At 47.2% G+C, this 18,308-nt stretch overlaps 1 protein-coding gene across 1 annotated transcript; it reads left to right on the top strand.

Moving 5' to 3' along the window:
• Positions 1-15,667: 15,667 nt before the first annotated feature.
• On the top strand, positions 15,668-17,866 carry LOC120669245. The gene is made up of 4 exons (XM_039949026.1): positions 15,668-15,902; positions 16,065-16,925; positions 17,190-17,347; positions 17,789-17,866. Exons 1-4 carry the CDS (start codon positions 15,668-15,670, stop codon positions 17,864-17,866), a joined length of 1,332 nt encoding a protein of 443 aa, XP_039804960.1.
• Positions 17,867-18,308: the final 442 nt, after the last annotated feature.

Genomic DNA, 18,308 nt, shown 5'->3' with positions numbered 1-18,308 from the left:
AGCAAGATGAATTGCAAAAATAAGAAATTGGTACCAAATTGAAAAGTTAGAAACTACTTAGCTTACTCGGATGACATTTGAATGCTCATTTTAAAAGCCACCGGCATTTGATTAGTCCATAGGACGAAATGCTTCCGGCTTGATAGCAATTGTGAAACAATGGCTTGTGGCCAATGTAAGACAATTGTATGGTTTGAACCATATGAGCAATGAAAATTTTTGTACCTTAGTCCATGGGATCATCAAATTGCACTTCTCCCCCATATTGACTAAGTACCTCCCCCTATCACCATGCATCCTTTTGTGTTGCATTTTCCATTCCTCCCCCTTGCTAATGGCATCATTTACTCTAAACTATTTGCTTGCTTTTAGGGTACATTTCTCCCCCTTTGTCATCGAACACCTAAAAGCTTCATAACCACTAACAGCAAGGAGCATTAGTAGCAAAAGGAATTTACTAGTGATAGAGTGTTATACCCACTAAATTTGGCATATCTCCCTTTGTTTGAACAAGCTCCCCCTTTTTCAAAGCTTGTGGCACTTCTCATCTTAACACCAATTGTGATGCCAATTGTGACTTGTAGTGGTAGTGTTCAGTAGAAATTTGAACTCATGGAGATAGCTCTAGGTGACTACAACAAATATCACTTGTAAAGCATATTAGTCACACAAACATAAGTTATAGAGTTAGCTCCCCCTAAATGTGTACATTAGTGTTTGAATCACTTTAAATAAATGTATGCACTTGTTATTCACATAATGGGGATTTAACTTCATAACTTGCTAATCAAGGCATCATAAGCAAGCAATTGATATCAAAAGCACTTTTTTACCACGAAAACGAGAGATATCAAATTGCAAGATATGCTATGAAAGACATATGCCATGTGAGAGAATCAATTAAGCTCATGTAGGTTACAACAAGATATGAATAAGGCATGGATAACCTACCATGTGAAATTTCTAGGAAGGCATATCAAATGAAAGAAACCAATAGTAAAGATAAGATCATGCAATCCTAGAGAGGCATTGAGCTACAATGATGCATGAAGGATATCAAATGAATTGAGATCGTCCTTTTACCTTGCTCATTACCTCATATGTAGTGGATGGGAATTTGGGTCACTAATCTTTAATCCATAACTCGGCTTTAATTCAACTTTGCATGATGCATCCCTACTCATGCATCCCAAACCTTGCCAAGCCTCCAAATTCCCCGTAGTGCTTGTTTGGCGCCTAAGTTTTAGTGATCCAAACCTTTTGAGAGCCATCCATGGTATGAATAATATCCTTGGGCACCCAAATAGGCCGGTTCCATCCATATGTTCTCCACCCCATGACATGAGCTACCACCTTGCCATTCTTCTTCTTTTCAAGTATGTAGTGGTTGCTCTTTTGCTTGTTCTTGTGGGTGGGCTTGGTGTACATGTATGACGCCTTCAAGTTTGGAGATGTGTTTTTCTTGATCTCCTTAGCCTTCTTGTGTCCCTTCTTGCTCTTGTTCAAGTTCTTGGCTTGCCGTTTTCTTTGCCCTTTTCTTCGCCCTCTTTCTCCTTGCATTGGTAGGACTTGTGGCCTTCTTTGCAACACTTGAAGCAAGTCACGGTTTCTCCCTTCTCAAGCTTCTTCACGCCTGTGAGGGGGTTATCTTGAGAAGGTTGGGCTTGCTCTTGAGTGTACTTTCCTTTGAGCCGCCTCAAGTCCGCCATTAGCCTTTCTACCTCTTGTTTGAGCTTATCATTTTCCTTAGCAATGAGATCATCGCATGTTTCTACAATCACATTCTCATTGCAAGGGGTTAGATCACAAGAGGTAGACGCATCTACCTTGACAATGGGAATAGCACAAGGAATATTGCAAGGAAATGATTTATCCGATGATGATTCACTTTTAGATTCAAAGCTCTCATATTTTATTTTAAGTTCTTTATGCTCATTGTCTAAAAAATTTAATTTGTTTAGCAAGTTCTCATATCTTGATAAAAATGAAGCATGAAGTTTTTCTTTAGCCTTGAGAGCTTTGATTTCTTTATTTTGTTTAGTGAGATGTTCTTATTGATTATAAAGAAGTGTCATCATCTCACTAGTTTCATCAGTTTCAACATTGGATTCATCATTGGAGGAGGAGTCATCACATACATCGTTATTACATAGTGCCATAAGACACATGGGTGGTGGTGATGTCCTTCGAGGGCGATGAGTGGTGGAGCTCTTAGAATTTTTGTTCTTTTTACTTGAGCTTTCACCACCTTTCTTGGGCTTGTAGATGGCAGAGAGAGCTTAGGGTCTTGTTCTTTTTCTTCGCCATCTTCTCCATCCCAACCGCACTCCCTCTAATGAGTGTTTTGTACCCAAGCTCATAGAGCTCATGTACATGCTCGGCAATCTTGCGGTGGTGGTGTAGTATGGCCCTTGGATATTCTTCATCACTTGAACTTGATTCATCATCACTATCTTCCTCATTCTCTTCTTTTTGTTCACTTGAGCTTGATGAGTCTTGTCGCCTTGGTTGGTGCTTGCATGAGTGCTTGGCGGTGAGACTCTTGTGGCTTGAAGAAGAGGTGGACTCTTGCTCCTTCTTCTTTGTCATCCCCATACTATACTCATGGGCGATGATTTGATTGATGACTTGGTTGGGTGTAATCTTGACCAAGTCTTCTTTTTGCAAGAGAGCGTTGATGATGTCATAATCAGGCTTGCGAAGGCTTCGGAGGATCTTGCGGTTAATTTCTTAATCTTTAACTTGATTGAGACCTAAGGCATTGATTTCATTGACAAGAGTATTTAATCGTGAATACATGTCATGAGCATTTTCATTGGGAAGTTGCTTAAAGGTACTCAGCTCTTCGCCGAGAATATGATATTTTTGATTGGCAACATCCTTTGTGCCCTCATGATTCTCGACAATTTGCTTCCATAGCTTATGAGCATTTTCATTAGCAAATACATGATTATACACACTATCACATAGAGAAGACAATAGAATTGATTTTGCAATGGCATCATATTGTCTCTCGGCCTTAGTCTCATTTTTCTTGCCTAATTCGGTGACATGCCAACATCAAACCCACGGGCTTGGAGATGTACTTGCATAAGCACTTTCCATCGAGGAAAACCTATGCCATCAAAAAACGGAGCCCTATCGGTACTCATCCCTTCCCCGGACATGATACTCACTCGACGGTGAAGTCGACGGGTCTCCTACGAGCTTTCTCACAAATTTACCAATAGAATTGGCTAATCCTCGTAAGAGGTGTGAGACCAGACTCTGATACCAATTGTAAGGATCACCGGGGTGTCCGACCCTAGAGGGGGAGGGGGTGAATAGGGTCACTAATTCGCTTTCTAACCTAGGGCTCAAACTATTTACATAAGATAAACCTAACACGTCCTACACATGCTAGTTATTACTAAGGTTTATCTATGCTACTCTCTACTTACCCCAAAAGACAAGCAACCTATAGCCAATCCTAATCAAACTAACTAGGAAAGTGTAACACCCTAATTTAAATTTTCTAAGGTTTATTGTGTTAGTCTTGCATTTAATCTAAATTTTTGTTCCTTAAATAATTAAAATTTTATCATAGGTTTAAAAATTTGTGTTGCATTCATGCTGGTGCATATTTTTATTTGAGTGTGGTTTGAATTCAAACTTGTATTTGAATTCAAACTTTGTTTGGTTAGAAATAGAAAAGAAAAAGAAATAGGAAAGGAACCCCAAAAACCCAAAACACCAGCCCGAACCCTCAGCCCGACCTAGCCTCTCCCCGGCCCACTCCTCCCTCTCCCTCCTCGCGCGCCACCGGCCCAGCCCGATCTCCCGCAGCCCAGCACGCTCACCCCTCTCCCCTCTCCATTTCCCTGCGACGGCCCAACACCCGCTCCTTCGGCCCAGTTCGCAGCGGCCCGTCCCGCTCCCCCCGCGGCGCACGCCACGCCCAGCTCCCCGACCCGCAGGCCCGCATGTCAGCCGCCCCTCCCGCGCCTTAGCTCCTCTTCGCCCGCGCGCCGCTCACCCGAATCTGAGTCTGACCGAGCGGCCCCGCTTGTCGGCGCCCCTCTCCCACAGACCGCGCGCCCCGTCGCTCTCACTGACTGCCCTGGCCCACCTGCAGGTCGTCCCCTTCCTCCGCGCAACGGACCCCGCCCTTCTCGCCGAGGATCGCGCCGCGCCTCCACGGCACGCTCCCCCAAGATGCCCGGGGCCCCCCTTTAAATTGGCCGCAGCCCTGCGCCTACCCCATTTCCTCTCCACCGCCGCCGCCAGAACCTCCAAGCCCTAGCCCTACGCCCCGCTCTGCTCCGCTGCCAGGAAAGCTTTGCGCCGCCGCAGGTACCTCCGCCGCCCAAATTTCTTCGCCGCCGGCTATCCCCGAATCTCCCTGACTCTCGTGTCACCGCCGCAGGAGCACCCCGCGTCGATCTGAGGCATCCAGGAGCTCGGTGCACCCCTTCCTCGACCCCGGACGCGAGCCCGTAACGACCTCGCCGCCGGTCCTCGTCGCCGGCCACCCTACGCCGCTCCCTCGCCCGATCCAGGCCCACGGTGAGCACCCCCAAGGCCCACCGTACTTTTGCGCTAGCCGCTTTAGTCTATAGCGCACCACAGAGGCCGCGCGAGCTCGCCCCGGTGATGCCCCGCCGCGTTCACCCGCCATCGCCGCCGCGCACGGCGTCCCGCGTCCCAATCCCTTCCCCTGAGTATCCCAGTGGCTTGCGCGTGCCACGGGCTTGCCCCAGAGCCAAACCGCAGCTCGAATAACCCCCTAGAACGCCGGGATGGTTTCCTCCGACGAAGCTCCGCCGCGGAGCAAGGTCTCCGGCGACGGCGCCGCCTCCCGCGCACCTAGATCCCCTGAGCCGCTCGATTAGAGCCCAACGGACGCGATTAGAACAAATCCAGCCCAGATCCGAACCATCAGATCCAAAACCGGCGGCCCAGATTAGAAGATACCCCTTCGCGCATTACTTTTGTTAAAGAGGCCCTCAGTTTTTCTTTATTCAACCCGCGGTCCAGCCTTACTCAAAAATATTTACGGTTAGGCCCTGTTTTTATCATTTTAGCCCCTGAGTTTTACCAGAATAGTACCCACCGTCCAGGCTTAGTCTTTTTGCGAGTTAGACCCTAGAGTTTTAGTTTAATTATGTTTTAGTCCCTGGTTTTTGCAGAAAACCCCCTGGAACTTCAATTTTCTTACAAATAAGCCCCTGAACCTTGTTTTTAGCCTAGAATACGCGTTTTAGCTCCGATTTTAGCGTTCTTTATATCCACGCGATTGTTGTAATGCGTAGAATAGTTTTAGATTAGTTTAGTGTGCTGTTTTTATGTATTGATGTACTGTTTCTTAGTTTTTGTTAGTGTTTGCTTGTATGCTTATTATTGTGCATTGTTTTGGCCATGTGTTCGTGAGTAGACGTTGATCCATCCGAGGAGCCCCAGTACCAGTACTAGGAGCAGCCGTCTTCCGAGCAGTTTGAGCAGCAGCCAGAGCAGTACGAGGAAGGCAACTGTAACATGAACAACCTATCACTTTTAAATACATTTTCATACTGCATTTTAATACTGTATGCCTATAAGGACTTTCCTAGCCACTTTATATCCTTTATATATGCCTTTGGGTTGCATTTTGGTTAGTTGTGCTAGGTTGCTGCGCTATAACACACTCTGGTCGTTTTTAATTAAATTGATTAATGGTTTACTTGAACTTAATTCTGAGAGTGGCCCTCTGTGTGGATGAGTGGCTCATGTCTCGTTAAAAGATGTTTTTGTAGAAACATGGTTTAGGGGGCCAGCACGGTGCTTAGTGCTTGGTTGGCCACTCTCCATAAGGACCGGTTCATAGAGCGACAACCTGGGACAACAGCGCTACCACAAGGCTAGAATGGGATAGACTTGGCTTACTAATTAGGTCTTTTTGGTTTGGAGTAACTTACCTGCGGGGCAAGAGTAGTAAGCTTCAATGGTCCCTGCTCCTCCGGCTTGGTCTGTGCTTGGATTGCGCTCCTGTGCTTGTACCCCCGGAGGTGGGCCCCATCGTCGCCAACCTAACTCTCGCGGTTACGCCTTACCAACGAGATTCTTTGTAACGGCCTCGTAGTGAGTCGCTAGCCATCTCACCTAAGGAAGTGTGATGAACCTCTGGTGTAGCTCACGACTTGTGGGTAAAGATGTGCAACCTCTGCAGAGTGTAAAACTGGTATACTAGCCGTGCTCACGGTTATGAGCGGCCTAGATCCTCCTTTTGATTAGTGAAGTTATCTCCTTCTGACGAGGGAGGTGCTTCTCGGGGTTACCTTGGTGGTTTTGGTTTGGATCTCAGTAGTAATGTGTTTAATCTTGATTAATTACTATGTAACTGGGTTAATGGTAATTCATCAACTCGTAGTAATTAGCTTTAATAAAATCTTGCCAACACTTAAAAGCTAATACAGTTGAGTCAGCCAACCTTAGAGCCTCATAGTTTGTGTTATACTTGTTGAGTACAAGTTGTGTACTCACTCTTGCCTCTTCTCTACTTTTTCCTCTTGGTTACGCTACTGCTGCTCAGTTCCTGCCGACTCGAGGGAGTTCGTCCAGCGCTACCAGGACTACGAGGACTTCTAGGTGTTCGTCTCCCAGTCGACGTCCCTGTGGCGCCCTGCTTCAGCTTCGGAGAGCTTTTATCATATTTTGTACTTCGCTTCCGCTGTATCAGACATTTTGTCATTAATGTAATAAATAACATTCATATACGCTTTATTATGTCTTTTTACGTGATATGTGCTATGATATACTGTTCATTCTGTTGTATATACGTGTGACTTGATCCTGGCACGTATATGATTGCTCGGTTTATGTCCTTTTATAAACCGGGTGTTACAGAAAGTAAAGGCACACAAGATAGAGTAAATGCGGAAACATAATACGGTAAGTAAAGCGGTAAGGGCAAGAGGGATGCAAACTCCCGAGTAGACATGGTCATGTAACGTGGTTCAGCTAAAATGCCTACGTTCACGGGACACCGAGACTCTTCCGATCACCATCTCGCACTAGGCCACCAAGGCGCACCGGCAAGCAAAGGCAAGTGCCCACAAGACACTGAGTCTCGTGCACCGCCACCGTCTCTCTCGGTCACCCTGCCGAAATCCACTACGGAGCTTCTCCACCAAGGAGGGGGTCTCCTCTTCCCCCGTGCAAAGTGTCGGCACCACTCCACACCAAGTCGGAGGGTCATCGACGGGAATGCTTTGCTTGCCTCGGCAAGACTTCTCTTAAGCTAGCTCTCTCAAGAACTAAGCCTATACAAGTGCACAAAGCACTCTCTCAAAGCTTCTCACAAGCAAGATATGACACTAAGCTTTGCTAGGATGGCTGGAGATGATGATTTGCTTGGGCAACACTTCCTTCAACATTTTTGGCGTCCAACCACATGTGACAACCGTCCTTGGGGGGTATATATAGCCCACACACCCCAAAAGAGCCGTTGGGAAAGGCTGACAGAATTCCTGAACGCCGGTTGATCCGACGCTCCAGTTTTGTCATCACCGGTTCAACCAGGTGAATGCTTTTTCCCAGCTACTAGCCGTTACTGCTCCAACGGCTACTTGATCAATTGTACCGACGCTCTTGAAATCATCGTCGGTTTAACCGTTGAGTGCAAGCTTAGAAACCCCCGAAAAATGGAGTCTCTGGACAACTGCACCGACGCTCAATTTGAGCATCGCCGGTCTAACTGGTGCTGAACCCTAGCCTTAGCTTCTGGATCCGTTGCACCGATGATACATCTTTTCCCATCGTCGGTTCATCCGGTGCACTCTGTTGACTTGATCTCTACTGAGCCTATTGCACCGTTGAGTGTAATTTGCCTCATGTCGGTTTAACCGGTGAGTGCAAAATACCTCTGTCTTGGTCCTTTCGACCTGATTTCTTTGGGGTTTTATATCTTTTCAACCCTTGGACCTATAAGACTGATAATGATCATCTTAACACATATATTAGTCCAAGTGTTGTGTGTGTCATCAATCGCCAAAACATTATATTGAAATATGGCTTGAGAGGCCATTTTCGCTATAGGTACGTTCCAATCAGGCTTCAGGGCCTGGATGTTCGGACAATTTGGAAAGTCTCAGTGACTTAACCCAGGGATTCAGGGTCAGGGTTACCAAGTCGGGTTCGGTTGCTATGGTAACCTAAGGGCAGCCAGAATCAGATACCCTCAGGGGAGCAGTATGACGAAGACATTGGCTGGATGTTCAGGGATCCGGACGGACGAGTTAAAGACCATTTCTTTGACCCTCGAAAAACTTCTCTGAAACCTTCCGAGGCTCGGGGGCTACACCCAATGGGTGCGCCCAGGGGCGCATCCCGTTTCGTATCTACAAATGCAGTGGGCAATCATCATGCGCACCGAAGGACTTCGTTCAAGTACCACAAAGTTCGACTCGGCCCTCCGGCGCTCGGAGGCTTGACGGAGGTAGATCTATGTACCTCCTTACCGAGTGGGGTCCCTGAACCCGGGAGACTACCCTACTCGGTAACTCGGCTACAACTACTCGACGTGCGGAACTCGGCTATGCGCAGAAGGGATCCTTAGAGGATCAGGACGAGAGGCTCCAACTAGAGGCCCGCATATCTAGGGATATTAACCGACCTCCTTCCTTGTAAAACAACCCGAGTATATCATTCCTTGTACCCCTACACCTCCTGGTCTATATAAAGGAGATGTAGGCCGATCTATAGACCATCTCCACTTTTCGCAGCATTTTACAAACCCTAATACAACCCCAAACACAAGATGTAGGGTATTATGCTCATTGCGGCTCGAACCTGTCTAAGTCCCTGCATCTTCGTGTTACCATCGAGCTCTTGGTCCTGAGATCCCCATCCTGAAACTCTACCGCCGGGTACACCCCTGGTGGACTGGCCGGAATAACAATCCGACAATGGGTATTGGTAAAGTTGAGCATAAGAGTTTTGCCCGGTGTTGTATTTTCAAATTGAAAACTTCCAAAACCTTGAATCAAGAGCTAACATAACTCCATGTCATTATATCATAGAATGCAATAAGCAAGCAATCAAGTGATTCTAAACATGAGTTCCGAAGGCATTCTGGTACTCGCATAAGAAATAAATCTTAGCATACCATGATTGTGAAAAGATTTCACTCGTCCTAGTCATTTCATTCAAGTATTTTATTTGATTTTAGTTAACATGATTTTGAATGAAATTGCATGAAACCAGGAAGGAATAAGGAGTAGAAGTGGCAAACCGTGAGCATGTGAAGGGGGCTAGGGGATGGCCGACAGGTGGGGCCGGCCGACCTAGGAGAGGCCGGCCGGCCTGGGCCTATGGCCACTGTCGGTGTTTACCGCCAAGCTTGCTCAGGGATACCCTTAGCAGTAGGGTTTGTAGGTAGGGATCGACTGCTCTAGAACTCGATGGTACAAGGAACACAAAGATTTAGATAGGTTCGGGACGCGAATTTGCGTAATATCCTACCTCTTGTGTTGTTTGTATTGCCTTAGGTGTTAATGATTGTTTGGAGGGGGTCCCTGCCCGCCCTTATATATCCGGGGGGGCAGGGTTACATGGAAAGTCCTAGCTGAGTACAGTTGGAATCCTATTACAATACAATCGGGTAGTTTTCTTTGTACTGCAGCTAGTTCCACGCCTATTCGGGTAGTTACAAAAGATGTAAGGTACATCCATGAGCTATCCCTTACTCTCAAACATTCTATGTCTGTAAGCAGTCCCGCTGCCCCGGGTCTGACAAGCCCCCGAGCTCTTCGTAGCCGAGTCCTGCAGGCGTCGAGTACTTGGTCGGGCGTCTTCGAGTACTTCAGGCAGTCAGAACATCCTTCTGGGTACTTCTGGTCCTTCCTTCAGATACGTCGAGTAGTCCTTCAAGTAGTTCCATTTGCTTCGAGGCTGTGAGGTGCTCAAGCCCCGAAATCTTGATCATATGGTGCGCGAAGTACTCGCATTCCATATGGAGTAGCCCCCAAGCAATAGGTTGAATCGCAGAATCAGGCTGAGGGTCACTTCAGTCTTTTTGCTTCATTATTTTCCAAAAATTTGGAAAATAAATCTTTGATGCCTATATCATGTAGCCCCCGAGCCTTAAATCAAAATCCCTTTTGCTGCAAGTAGCCCCCGAGCGTAGATTTGGAATTAAGGATTTAAGATGTGGCATCAGATTTTATCCTTCAAATTATTTGCAGGATTCATCAGATTCGGAATCCTAAAAGACCTCTTTTTTGGATAAAATCCCAGAAAAATGATGCAATTGTATCCGCCACACTGATTGCACCCGAAATAACTTCAGGAATAAAACCCGGGATGAACGGTGTGACACCTCAGGTGTCTGTACACTTAAATACAGAACTTTGTACCCAAATAAAACTTAAAAGAAGAATGTGGGAAATTAATTCAAAAAGGAAAGGTCAAATAAAAGTCAAACTACAAAAAAGAAATTAAAAGGAGAAAGAAAAAGGGGTGAAAAACTACTCACAATCCTATTCAAAAATGTGCACAAAAATAAGTTTGGCTCATAAGAACTACTTTAAATGACATGTACTCAATTGGAGCTTTCAGCCAAAAACCACCCAAAAGCTGATTGAAAATCACAGCCATTTTGTGCAAATTAGGAAATTCAAAATAGTTCAAATTGTGGGTTTCAAATGAAAATTTGCATAAACAAAAGTTGTAGATCTTGAAAAGTTATGCAAATTTGGTATACAACACTTTTTCATTTGAGCCCCGGAAGGTATAGAAAATTTTAGTTTACCGAGAGGTCCCTGAACTTTTAGAATTCACAAAATAGCCCCTACCTCCATCTCCCCTCCTCTGTTTCTCTGCCGTGGCGCACCACCCGCCGCCGGCATACGGTGGACGTCGTCCACGGCCATCTGGCCCCCCGGTGGACCTCAAACTCGCCGCCTGGCACACTAGCTCCTGGACTTCTGGCAAGGAGCCACGCCGCCTCACCATGCCACTCGCCGCTGCTCCCTCCGCCACTTCGCCGTCGAGCCGTCCCGGGCCAGGCCGACCTCCTCCAGGCACCATTTGCTTCTCCCCGAAGCCCTCCAGCCTATAAATAGGACCAGAGCCCCCGCCGTCGCACGACCCCCTCTCTTCTTTCCTTCCTCCATCATCCGCCATGGCTGGTGAGATCTACCTCACGCGGGTAGGCCACCCCAGACCCGCATTGCCTCATCCAACCACCCCAGCAATCTCGCAACACTCTAGTGAAGCTCACACGCACGCGAAATCCCACCAAAACCCATCCCAGTCGCCGTTCCCCTTTCGCGCCGCCGCCGGCGAGCTCGGGACTCACCGCGGACCGGCCAAATCCGAGGGAGTCCGAGAATGACAGCTACCCCAGGAGCTTCCTCACGCTCTCGCGGTGCTCGTGCGTGCGACGTTCCTCTACCCCGAGCCCTCCTTCGCCTACACCGCCGACGACCCGAACACCACCGCTGTCGTCGACGCCGACGAGCTCGATTCCGGCCACTATTCACCCGAACGTCGACCTGGGTAGGTGGTTCTCGAACTCCTCTCGCACACGCGCCTCCACGTTGCAGCCCTAGTAAGCCCTGCCAAGTAGAACACCACCGGCAAGATGCAACGGCGGAGAAGACCGGCGAAGGACCCGGTTGTAATTTGTTTTTTCTCTTTCGAGGGTGTGTTTGCAAGTTTTCCAGGGTTTTGCTGTGAACTTAAAAAATTCATAACAAATCACAAAAAAAATTGTAAAAATGCAAACTCAACTGATCTGGAATATTGGTAACAAGATCTACAAGTTTTGTAACAACCAAATCTGTAGAAACTCTACCAAATTTAATATATAAAAAAGAATAAGAAAACCAACCAATGCATGTTCAAGAAGTTCTACTCAACAAATGACCATGATTTTTTGATATGTTGTTTCTGATGGAATGTTAGGCTCATAGTTAAAAGATGGCATCCAACTAAAACTGTTATCTTGTTAGAGCAATCAAGATTCTCAAATCTGTTAATGAACTCCACTATTTAATGCTAGAAAACATGTACATGATATTGCTCTGAAATTTTTCCTACATGCATGTGCAACTGAAACCATGCTAATCCATAAATTTCAGGACTGTTAGAGTTGGATTGCTATATACCATGATTAACGTTTGTTTAATCAACTTAATTCATCTTATATAGTTGTTATGATCAGAAAAATCTATATTTGTTTCTGAAGTCTCATTTTAGTTCTGCAAGCATTCCTGAAAAGTTTGAGCTCTAGTTACTAAATATTGCTTTAGATAAAAATCATGCTTAGAATCTCTTGATTAAATTTACCATTTTTGTTCAGAGTAAATTAAACCATATCTGATCATTAGTTTTGGAATTGTTTTTAGTTAGAGTATATTCTTGCTATAATAAAAAGTTCACATGCAGTACTGATCAGATTGAACCTTGAAATAATATGCTAACTCATATAAAGTTAAATGCATAATTAAATTATCTGGTAGATATGAAGCTTGATATTTTTTTTCTGGAACATGTTTAGGTCATATGTAGGCTCTGGTAAAAATTTAAGAACCATATCCCTGGTATAACTCTCTGTAAAATTAATCTTAGTTAATAGCTTGCTATTTTTGTCCATTTTATAACCTCTGATGCTTAAGGTAATAAAATCTGTCAATTTTACAGTACTGAGTAGATGCTATATAGATGCTTCAATAAAAAATTGTAGCACCAGAACCCATGTCAAACTTTCTGTACAAAAATGTGAAGTAACTAGAGTAATCTGCTTACATGAATTATTATGATTAAATGCTTTATAGTTAGGTGCTGAAATTTATAAAGTAGATGCCAAAGTATCTGATCTGTTCTACATTAAATTTTCATCACTAGCTTATGAGTAGATTTACTGATACGAAATTGTGAAAACATGCTATATTTAATGTTGGAAATAAAAATCAACCCCCACACTCATTTATGAAGAATCCTAGTAATTAGTACTACTCCATAAATGACTGCCCAGTAAATAAGTTTACAAAGATCATCTCTAAGTTATTTTGTTGGACTACAACTTTATCGTGAAGGAAAGAAATCATTATTCATGTGTAACTCATAACCTTGCATTGCATATAGAAACAGTTAATCTTGCAGATGGTGAATACGAGCTGGTTCCCGCGGGTTCTCTTACTCAGGAGGTTAATCTGAACTGCACTAACTTAGCTCAAGACCTGGGCCAAGCCCCAGAAGTTTCTCTGCCTGACAGTGCCCAAGAAGGAAAGCTTCGGTGCATAATCCCATTATTTTTAGAATCATTATTCATCTAACTATTCATAATATGTTGTAATAATTTTATTTCCTGCATTTAAGTTTTCTAGGCGTTGATCGAAAACTTTAGATGCATGATCCCTAGGTACCTATGTTTGATATCCGGATCTTTTTATCGACTAGTTGCCCCGCTAATTAGGAACAGTAGAAGTCTGAGAGGCAGTGGAGGCCTACTCCTTGGTGTGATGAGTGATTGCCAACACGTGGAGTGGACTAACCATGTGTAGTCGCGACTCTGTGGAGATTGCGCCAGTTCTTAGTCTGTGGTGTGCAGGTACACGGATGGCGCAGTGGCAGCGAGATGGTTTGGATAAGAGCGAGGCGCGTGCCGATGGACCATGCGGCGGCGTTGCGGTGGCAGGGAGCTCGACGATCATGCGGAGGCAGGAGACCTTGCGGTGGCGTTGGAGGCCCGACCGGACGACCGTGCGGTGGAGAAGGGCGGCCCAGATTCTTGGGCCACTGCTGGGCCGTGTTGCGATCCACTCCTGGCGCCAAGGCGGGACGGCGTGGAGTTTATTGGTAGCTCGGGAAAAACCAACGGCTGGGATGCGTCAACGTCGGCCAAGTCGGAGAGGGTCCGGCGGGAGGTCGGACACGTGGCGACATCGGGCTTGGCGGGTGTGCCGGAAACATCGCGCGGGAAGGTTTCGCGGTTCCTCCAAAACCGCCCCCGAACTTGGTTTCGGTAGTTTTCCCAAAACTGCCCCCATGAAGATTCCAGAAGGACGCGTGACGACATCAGAGGAATTGCGTCGGGTCGAAGCAAAATTCTCCAAGTCGTCGCAGCCGTCGGATGGTCTTCAATGTATCTTTTCCGGTTTTGCCCCTAAGGGCCTTCTAGTTTTATTTCAGCACTTAGGGGTATTGTAGTCTTTTAGAAGAAGGCTTGGAAGGCAAGGAAAGGAGGCACAGGGAGTGGGTGGCAGTTGGCAGGGAACAAAAGAGCGCCCACCTCTCCCTAGCGAGATGCGCTTGACACAAAGTGAAAATAGAAAGAGCCCGGCGCCCTTCTTCTTCTCTTCTCCTCTATGTTCTTCCTCCTTCCTCTCTTCTAGGTAGGATTTTAGCCATGGATTTGTGAAGACCTTGTACTGAATTTTCGTGGGAAAGGAGGCCCTTCCCTCCTTGTGTCCTCTGGGAATTTGAGTAAGTTTTCAATCTCATACGCTTCATGCTTTGGTTGTGACGATTTGTGATTTTGTTTGTTTGATCATGAAGTGTGAGATTGGTGTAGTTCTTTGAGCCCTTTGACGTGATTCTAATATTTCTTGCCTAATGCGAAACCTCTGGAAATCACGAGCTCGTTGGGATCAAAGTTCTTGAGCTTTTTGCGTTTCTAGAGAGAACCCCGCTTTTGCTCCGATTTCCTTCGATTCCTCTCAATCCGTGAGGAATTTTGTGGAGATCTTTTGGGGATGTGTTCTTGAAGTCATCATCTTCATCTCCCCAAAATTTGAGCACCTTTGGATTTGTTTTGACCCCTCAATCGTCAAGATTTCCAAAGGTTGCGTGCTGGTAAACGCTCTGGACTCTGTTTCTGGACAGCACCGGTTGAACCGACACGTGGGTTCAAGGTCGTCGGATCAACCGGTGCATACAAGGTTCGGTTTCTAGGGTTTTTGGCGTTTCTATTGAATGCACCGGTGCTTCACTCTTCGTTAGCATCGGATCAACCGGTGTTGCTTGTGTGTGTGCTGTTCTGGGTTGTTTAACCGGCGTATTGTCTTTTCTTAGCACCGGTTGAACCGGTGCTCTACACTCGGCTTTGACAGTTGTTGCACGTCGGTTAAATCGACGAAGTGCCTTAGTGCACGTCGGTTTAACCGGTGCTCACTGTGCGGATTTGGTGCGTTTTGTTGCCCCTCTGGACAACTGCACCGACGTCAGATTCTGATTTTGTCGGTTAAACCGGCTTCGCTCACCGGTTGAACCGACGCTATTCAAACCAGGGCGTCGGATCAACCGGTGCTTGCTATCTGCTGCTGCCGGCTCTGTATCACCGGATAGACCGACGTATTCAAGCTGTATACGTCGGTTCAACTGGTGTTAGTATACCGTGCTGAATCTTGCTCTGTTTCTTCGTGTTTGCTTCCGCGTTTGTTCTCGTGCTGTATACCGCTCTGAGTTCGATCGTGTCGGTGACCTTCTCACAGCCCGGGAGATTTAGGCACGGTTGGCCAATTTCCATGAGGGAACCAACCATGTCAAGTCTAGGCTGTATGAGACTCACCGGCGGGAATATGAGAACTTCACTCAGTTGCCGGGTGAGAGCATCGACACCATGTTCAGTCGTTTCCAATCAATTGTGAACAAGGTGCGTGCGAACCAGCCACAGGGCACCCAGACCTACTCCGATCATGAGAAGGCTATGAAGCTTCTCTATGCTCTTGATCGCAAGGTCTGGGAGGTGAAGGTCCAAACTATCATAGAGTCTATTGGCTATGAGACCCTCACCGTGGATGAGCTGTTCAGCAAGCTCAAGGCTTCAGCGGTGGAGAAGCTCTCTCGAGCTAAGATGGAAGGCAATCATGCTGATGCCTCTGCCTCCAAGTCGATGGCCCTGGTAGGCAACTCTGGAGCTAACTCTGACCCTTCTCCTGGAGGTTTTTGCTTGTCTTCTCTTGTGTCTGTGACAGATGAGCAGCTGGAGGTGCTGGGAAACGAGGAGCTTGCACTGATCATCCACAAGTTCCAGCGCGCCTTCAACAACAGACAAGCACGAGCGAAGACCTGCTTCAACTGCGGCAAAACCGGCCACTTCGCAGCCGAGTGCCCCAAGAAGAAGTGTTCTAGGGATGAGGACGACCACTCCAGGCACGAGGAGTACTGCGAGCACCGCCACAAGCACAAGAGTGGGCACTCCCACAAGAAGAATGGCGGACGCTCCAAGCGGCACCACGAGCGGAAGAAGAAGAACGTCGGCAAGTACAAGAACAAGCAGGCTTTTGTCGCCCAGAGCGAGGATCACTCGTCCACCAGCCAGAGCTCGACGTCATCGTCTTCATCCAGTTCCAGTGACTCCGACTCACACCACCACGGCGAGAAGAAGCGAAGCTCCAAGAAGAAGGCCACTGAGGGCTTCAACGGCCTTTGCCTCCATGCTGCGAAGGCGGCCGGTTTCTGCACCATGGCCATCGACTCTGATGCCGACGGAACTCCATCCACCACTACAGAGCCTGCACCTCAGCCAGAGCCAAGCTCTGAGGTACGTCCTGAGCACCCCACTCCTGAGGAGTTGGAGGATCTTTACACTGCTCTAGATAATCAGGACTTGATCATTAAGGATGCTAAGAGGCAGTTTAGAGCTTTGAGACAGGAGCTGAAGGAAGTTAAACTAGCCTTAGAGATTGCTCAGTCTGCCCCTATTGTGGAGGATTGTGTTGAGGAGGATGAGTGCAGTCAGTGCATCGGTTTGATGTCTGACCTTTCCGAGCTCAGGAGCAAGTATGATGAGAACTTGCTCAAGCTCGAGGTGGGCAAGAAGGCCTTGGACGAGCTCAAGTCCCGGTCTACTCTCTTGGGTGCTTGTAAGGAGTGCCCAGCGCTTAGAGAAGAGCTTAAGGAGAAGAATGCTGCTTTGAGAAAGTTGGAGAAATCCGCAGTCACTAGCTCTTGCTCTGCTGATTGTACTGTGTGCCCAAGTCTGATCTCTGAACTTGAGGAGGCATGGAAGGACAAGACCCAGATGGAGGAGGAGAACTCCCACCTTCGGGAGATTCTTAGTTGGGTGTCCGCCCGCGAGCCTCAGTTGGGCATGATGGTTCAGCAGTTTAAACGTCCTGATGGTGTTGGGGTTGGTTTTGCTTTTACTCCTGCTGATTTTGTCCAACCCTATGGTAAGATTGGTGAGATACTTGAGCCGAGTGTGAGTGCACTTTCTTCTTCCACAGCTCCAACAATTCCTAAACCAGCACCAGTTAAGGATGGAATCCTCACTGAGCCACCCAAAGCTCCACCTAAGAATCCAGTGTGGGTTCCCAAGCCTAACCATCTCAAGAACCGACTGGATACACTCCCTCCTAGTGGTAAGCCAATTCCTAAGCCCAAGGTGAGGACTCAGCCCCCCAGAGTACCTCAGAGAGCCCCAGCACCTACACCACAGCCTACACACAAGAGAGAGCCTTACCAGTGTTAGTGGTGCGAAAGGGAGGGTCACTTGGCAGAGTTTTGCTTCCGGAGGTTGAAGTTTGAGCGCAGGCAGTCTGAGAGGCGCACTCCGGAGGCGTCCCATCAGCCGACAAGTGGACACGCTCCAGCTCGACGTGGGCAGAGGTGGGATGCCTGGCCACGTCGTGTAGATGGATGAGGGGGAGGCGGTGGTGGATACCGTGCTCCTGGTGGTGGTTTCACCGGCCCCATTCCACACCGTGCTTTCGGTGATGGTCAGCGTGGCCGAAGCCTTGGTGGAGGAGGTGCACCACGTTTTCCTCAGCGTGGTGGTCGCCAACAACAGTTTTCGTTTGAGGATACTTACCCTGCTTTCGAGCAGATAGCACGACACTGGTTTGCTTCCTTCTGTGCTAACCCCAGTGTCGGGCCATTTGCCCGCTCTTTCTCTTCCTACTGAGCAGGACACTCGAGGCCTGGAGGACATATGGCTCATGGACTCCGGTTGTTCGCGCCACATGACTGGAAGTCACAGATGGTTCTCTAGCCTCACCCCGATGAAGGACAAAGAGTACATCACCTTCGGGGATAATAGCAGAGGAAAGGTATGTGGAGTTGGCGCTATTCGGATTTCTGATGACTTCACCCTAAGAGAGGTTGCTCTTGTTGATAAACTTGGTTTTAATCTGCTTTCTGTTTCGCAACTTCTTGATGATGGGTATGAGGTGAGTTTCAAGAGAGGCTGCTCGAATGTTCTTGATTCCAGAGGGGAATTTGTTTGCGGCATTGTTCCTTTTGGTTGTGTCTTTCGCATTGACTTTTCTGGATCTTCTTCTAGCACCTCTCACTGTCTGGTGACTAGTCAGTCCTCTGAGCTCTGGAAGTGGCATAGGAGACTTGGT

Source organism: Panicum virgatum, chromosome 4N (assembly GCF_016808335.1).
Source record: "Panicum virgatum strain AP13 chromosome 4N, P.virgatum_v5, whole genome shotgun sequence".
In the NCBI taxonomy this organism is placed as follows: domain Eukaryota; kingdom Viridiplantae; phylum Streptophyta; class Magnoliopsida; order Poales; family Poaceae; genus Panicum; species Panicum virgatum.
The sequence above is the reverse complement of the archived record's forward strand: the minus strand, read 5'-3'. Positions and strand labels throughout refer to the sequence as shown.